Source organism: Chaetodon auriga, chromosome 1, assembly GCF_051107435.1.
Source record: "Chaetodon auriga isolate fChaAug3 chromosome 1, fChaAug3.hap1, whole genome shotgun sequence".
Lineage (NCBI taxonomy): Eukaryota > Metazoa > Chordata > Actinopteri > Chaetodontiformes > Chaetodontidae > Chaetodon > Chaetodon auriga.
The window spans coordinates 32,534,001-32,540,000 of NC_135074.1; the positions used below are offsets into that span (position 1 = coordinate 32,534,001).

Sequence of the window (6,000 nt, forward strand, 5' to 3'; positions counted from 1 at the left end):
TCCAAAACATTCAGGTGGCTTTTCATTTCAGCCTGACGTCACTTTTATTGGGTAAAATGACTTTTCTGGTGCCGCTCATATCAACCAATGAATGAACAGAAAATGAAACTTGTGTTGTCGTTAAGATCTGCTAATCAGGAATTTAAGGTTGTGTAGAGACGTTTCTGAAGCAGCATCTTCAGTATCTGAATCAAGACGATGGCGAAAGACGAGGTGTGTTAGATGAAGTCAGCTTTTCTAATATCCATCCATGAGCTACAGCAGCTTGTCTTTTCAGGGTCTCAAGGGGGCTGAAGCTGGTCCCAGCTGGCATTGAGCGAGAGGCAGGGACATCCCCCGTCCACGGGTCGATGGCAGGCCTGACGCATTGACTGACAGACAACATCTTTAATTGGCATTTAAGTAAATGTTGGACTCTGACAGACAGAGTGGCCTCAGGAACGTCCCTAATGGAGATCTGAAGGATTCAGGTGATTTGATCGACCTGCTGTCCGTCATAACAGTGCGCTGCTTTAGTGCCCTTCAGCAGTGCTTTAGCTCCCTTGTTCCTCCAGTAGATCTGTGCAGCGAAGAAAAGCAGAAAACTTCCTAAAAAAGCAAAGTTGCATAACTGAAAGAAGTGAAGTGCAGCTCGAGCTAACAGGCTCTTCGCCCAACATCCCACTCTGCTTCATAAAACAAATCCCGGCTGAGCTGAGGAGCATCATTGAAAATGATTAAGCCGCCTGAAAACAGCCGGCAGAGTAAATCTCAGTGTGTGGAAGACGAGAGGCTGCAGGCGAGAGCGACTCCTGCCAGCACGGAGAGCAAACTGAGGAGCAGCAGGAGCGTCATTCTTCCTCCAAATTGGCAGAACAGGGGGACGATTTACGCTTCGAAAGGCTCGTCGGCTGGCGGCGGAGCTCTCCGCCTCCCCTCATCACACCCAGTCAATAGTTTCACAGCAGCACGTTACGAGTTCTTTGGAAAATGCCTCCGCAGCGCCTGAAGGATCAGTGTTTTTCCCTCCATCATCCCACGCGCAGCCGACTGGAGGAGGATCTCGCATTCATTATCCATCCTTATCAGCTCTAATGAGAGAGACTCGGCTCTGGCAGCGGTCCCCCGTCACACATTCATCCTCATCTATCCTGCAAACTCGCAAGTCCTACATGTTTTACAGTAAAACTGCTTCTAATGTGGAAAAAATAAACTTACAGCGCACCGCCGAGAGCGAAACTGCATTAAAAGCTCATCAGGTGAAGCTCAGCTGAGAACACCTTCCCCTCAGACCTTTGACAGGTGTCCTCTGGTCGTGTCTTTCCACGCAGACAGCTCTGATTTATGCACCTCAGTCCAGCTGCATCTGACAAACAGAATCTGAATCACTGGATAACGCACAGACAGTAGTCTTCATCAGGACAACTTCCTGCTGACGGAGGACACTGGTGACGGACGTCTGAGACAAAAGGTCCTGAGCCTCATGTTTGATGTTAGTTTGTCCAGCAGAGACTCGAGACTGAAGCAGAGGAAGACGTTTGGCCTTCAAGGCGTTTTACTGCAGGACTGATCTGTGTCAAACATTTCTACAATCATTGGAGCACAGCAGGGGATCATCGGTCAGATGTCTCCAAGAGACAAAGTCCATTTCTCTGCCCTTCATCAGCACACCTCAACACCTTCATCTCCTAAACACTTTTCAGATTCACAGCCAAAATCCACGAGGAGCGTTCACCACCTGAAACCGTCAGCGATGACAACAAAAAGCCACCAAACCAGAGAAGTTCAGCCAGAGTCAGACAGAGCAGGAGCTTCATCCAGATGGAACATGAAGAAACAGTGAACTTACAGGAGTGTGTCTTCTTCACAGCTGTGGACAAACCTGAAAGACAGAAAAAAGAGATTTAATGGTCACGTTGAGCTGCAGACGATGAGGAATGTCGTCTGTCCTCACTCAGGTTGTTTTGGTACAGTGAGACACGAAGAGGCGACGTCAAACCACAACGTCCAGGTTCTGTTCCAGAAGAAGAAAACCTCATTCAAACCCTGTTACACAGCAAAGACACGTGCACACAAACTACGGTAAGCAGGGTAGCTCAAAATAGATGGCAAAGGTAATGATGGCAGAGATGGCTCCACGTGGAGTGCAGCTTGGGCCGAGTCCAAGAAAGTAGACCTGAGCCTGACCTGAGTCCAGTAGTGGAGACCTGAACCCGACTCGAGGGCGCCACAGTTGGTGGCGCCACACAGCAACATTTTCACTCAAAGCACCACGTTTAGCAGGCCAGCCCAGCCACCGTGACCACACCCGACCCGAACCTGAGCTGTCTGAGCCCGGTGTGGGTCGGGTGTCCACGCTCGAGCGCCGTGATGTGGGCTGTCTGCCTGGACGTCTCTGGCACAGAGGACGTCTCTATTCTTACTCCAGACCTATGAAGTTCTGATTTGTTTGGTTTCATCAGACGTCAACGAGCACAACACCATAAATCTGACTGACAGGGATATGAAGTCAGTGAACAACACTTTAACCCTCAAACATCAGCGTGACAACATGAAGAACTTCTCATCGTAACTGAACTTCTCATGATGTGATCTTCTCTTTCCCTTTTCCTCACACGCCTCTCAGCTCCATCCTGGTAAATCAGACTTCTGTAAGTCAACCCAAACAAGCAGGAAGTGAAGACACACACACACACACACACACACAGTCGCCTCAGACGCCTCAGTCTGTGACCACGGCGTTGACACTCGGCTTCAGAGTGACGCAGCTCGTCGTCTGGCGTCTCTCCAGGAGGCCACGGGGGCCGAGACGGTCCTGGGGCCAAAATCTGTTGGGGCCTCGGCGGATCGGCGCTCCAGTAACGCTCAGCCCATCTGGACGAGGCCACAGAGTGCGTGCGTGCGTGCGTGCGTGCGTGCATGCGTGCGTGTGTGTGCGCGTGTGTGTGTGTGTGTGTGTGTGTGTGTGTGTGTGTGTGTGTGTGTGTGTGTTAGATGATTACAATCAGTTCCACTCTGTGTCTTAACGTGTGTCCAACTGTGAACTGTTTGTGAGTCTGCACACCGAGGTAGGACCAACGAAATGTCCAAGTTCAAAGACAGGTGTGTGTACGTGTGTGCATGCGTGTGTGTGTGTGTGTGTGTGTGTGTGTGTGTGTGTGTGTGTGTGTGTGGTTCATCTGCACACTCATGATCAGGATGACTTCAGGCGGCATCACGATGATCTTTTCTGTTCAGCTTGTTACACATGAGTCTGTCTTCAGTCTGTCCTCAGAGTCTGTCCTCAGAGTCTGTCCTCAGTCTGTCCTCAGAGTCTGTCCTCAGAGTCTGTCCTCAGAGTCTGTCCTCAGTCTGTCCTCAGTCTGTCCTCAGAGTCTGTCCTCAGAGTCTGTCCTCAGTCTGTCCTCAGTCTGTCCTCAGAGTCTGTCCTCAGCTCTGTGACTGTGGTGTGGTTCAGGTGTTTTCAGGTGTGCTGTGGGGAGGTGGAGAGGGGTGGGGCTGTGTTTCTGTGGTTCTCCTCCGTCACAGCTGGGACTCGTCACAATCAAGCGCAGCATAAAGACAGTGGACTGCTGAGGACAGGTCCATCAGATCTCCTCCTTCATTATCCTCTCAGTAAATTCCTGTTTTAGGAACACAGACCTTTGATTCCTGCTCATCCTGCTGAGGTGACAGAGCTTCTGGGAGTCGTTTCCGTGATGTCATTCTGCAGCTCGTTACCTGAATGTGACGACAGCTGAACGTAATAAGAACCAAAGTCGCTTCAAACACTGAAGGCTTCAGATCAACCTGAAGGTTAAACCTGCAGAGAGACTGAACGCAGGTTCAACTCTGTCTGTTTAACGCCGCACATGTCAGCAAGACACTGAAGTGGGCAAGCCAGGTCAGAGTGTGTGTGTGTGTGTGTGTGTGTGTGTCTGTGTGTGTGTCTGTGTGTGTGTGTCTGTGTGTGTCTGTGTGTGTGTGTCTGTGTGTCTCTGTGTGTGTGTCTGTGTGTGTGTGTCTGTGTGTGTGTGTCTGTGTGTCTGTGAGAGGCAAAGCTGTAAAGCACTTTGTCCTTTAAGGTAGAAAAACACTGATACATGCAGTCATGAAGTACTTTGAGCTTCTTATTGAAAGTTAAAGCCTGAAATAAACTTGCTTTGCCTTTGATCTTCATAACAAGTGACATCACAGACATGTAAACTACATGTATGTATGTATGTGTGTGTGTGAATGACAACAAGCCATGCAGCCAACGCTCATCATGTGACCAGGGTCGGAGCAGCAGGAGGAAGAATCGAGGCCTTTTTCATGTCTTTGTGCTCTTCGTTGCCTTTAAATCAGATTTAATGTAAACGTCTGTTCCACAGATCTGTTTTAATCCACATCGTATCAAACTCTGCACTGTGTGTGTTTCCATCCAGCTCTCCCCTCTGGTGCAGTTCACCTCTTCTGTCAAGTCTCCTCCCATCAGCCATCTGGTCGTCTGCCATCTCACACACACACACACACACACACACACACACACACACTCACACACACACACACACACACACACACGCAAGCACGCACGCGACAGGATGTTTCATCACAGTCTGTGGAGGCAGACTTGCAGCGCTGCGTCTCCTTGCTCAGTCCTTCGAGTCACCGGAGGCCGACTAAACTTTCTCCGCTGATGTTTATTGTTGCTGTGAATTCACTTTTCGTTTATTTAAATATATAGAAATTCCCTTTTTCTGACCCACGGCTGGTCATTAGTGCCAAACTACAAACGCTGATTACTTCAGTGACACAGCAGCCAAACACACACTCAAAGAACACACGAGATCAGACTGAAGTGAATTCATCCAACAGAAATGTGTCAAAAAACAAAGAAAAACACAGAAGAAGAAGATCTGAAACCCTGATTAAATATGAATCTGACACACGGACATAAGAGCTGGAGCTGAAAGATGCCACAGCTGATAATCTGATTCAGAATAATTCAGCTGAGCTTCAGTTATTCATCTGATATGAACTCAAGTTTAATGCTGAGACTGACGTGAGATCAGCTGATTGGTGACAGAAGAAACACTCTGGGTGTTACAGAGTGGAGCGTCTTCACTCACAGATGATCTTTGGTCGAGTTCAGACACACAAACCCACAACAGACGAGCTGGCTTCAGCTCATCAGCTCATCAGCGGTAATGAGAGAGTGACAGAGGAAGAGGCGTCATGTGACGTCTGAAGGCTTTCAGAGGGTTGACTGTGTGTTCACTGATCCAGGACCAGGTGACAAAACTCAGCAGGTAACAGGAAAGAAAGGATCCGATTTAAATTGGTTTAAAACTTTATTTTAACTGACACCAGATCAGCCCTGACGCTGAGGCTCAGTGAGATCCACTTCAGATAACTGACCCTGAACACACCAGAGCGGGAACAGGTGACACGCAGGTACACGCTGCATAAACCCCACCTGGATTTCTGTAACACACTTTAACATGATGAAGGATGTGAAGCAGACTGATCTGCCGACAGAAGTTTGACTTCAGCAGTTTGTTTCTCCAAACTCGAGAGTCGAGAGCGCAGACGCCCTGTGTTCATGCATGTTGGCTGGTTTTTGTGTCCAGGTCATTGTGGGGGAGAGAGATGAGCCGCTTTCCAAACAGAAAACCATCCGCTGTCCTGGGTGGGTGGTGGGTTTACCTGCAGCGTTGTGTTCAAAGCCACGTAGCATCATCACCTGTTCACCTGTTTGTGGGGTTACAGGTGAGAGCAGAACGAGCCTCTGCAGCAGCGCTTTGAGCTCAATGCTAACAACACGAAGACGATGCTAATATGCTGATAGCCTGTTTATCGTGGTCAACATATTAGTTTAGTGTGTTAGCATGCTAACATTAGCTAACTAGAACTAAACATTCACCTGAGAATGATGTGAATGTCATTAGTTAGTTAGTTTGGAGGGGAACATGAACGTCTGAACCTCATTTCATCACAATCATTCATCAGTTGTTGAGATATTTCAGTCTGACCGAGGCGGTGAACAGATGCTAACGGGCT

The 6,000-nt window shown here is 48.7% G+C and overlaps 1 protein-coding gene across 1 annotated transcript in view; it reads right to left on the minus strand.

Moving 5' to 3' along the window:
• LOC143323635 (nuclear receptor ROR-alpha A-like) overlaps nucleotides 1-6,000 on the minus strand; it is a 68,289-nt gene that overhangs the window by 23,707 nt on the left and 38,582 nt on the right. Inside the window, exon 2 of the mRNA XM_076735595.1 lies at nucleotides 1,829-1,861. Coding sequence (XP_076591710.1) covers nucleotides 1,829-1,861 — 33 coding nt within the window. The remainder of the gene's footprint in view (nucleotides 1-1,828; nucleotides 1,862-6,000) is intronic.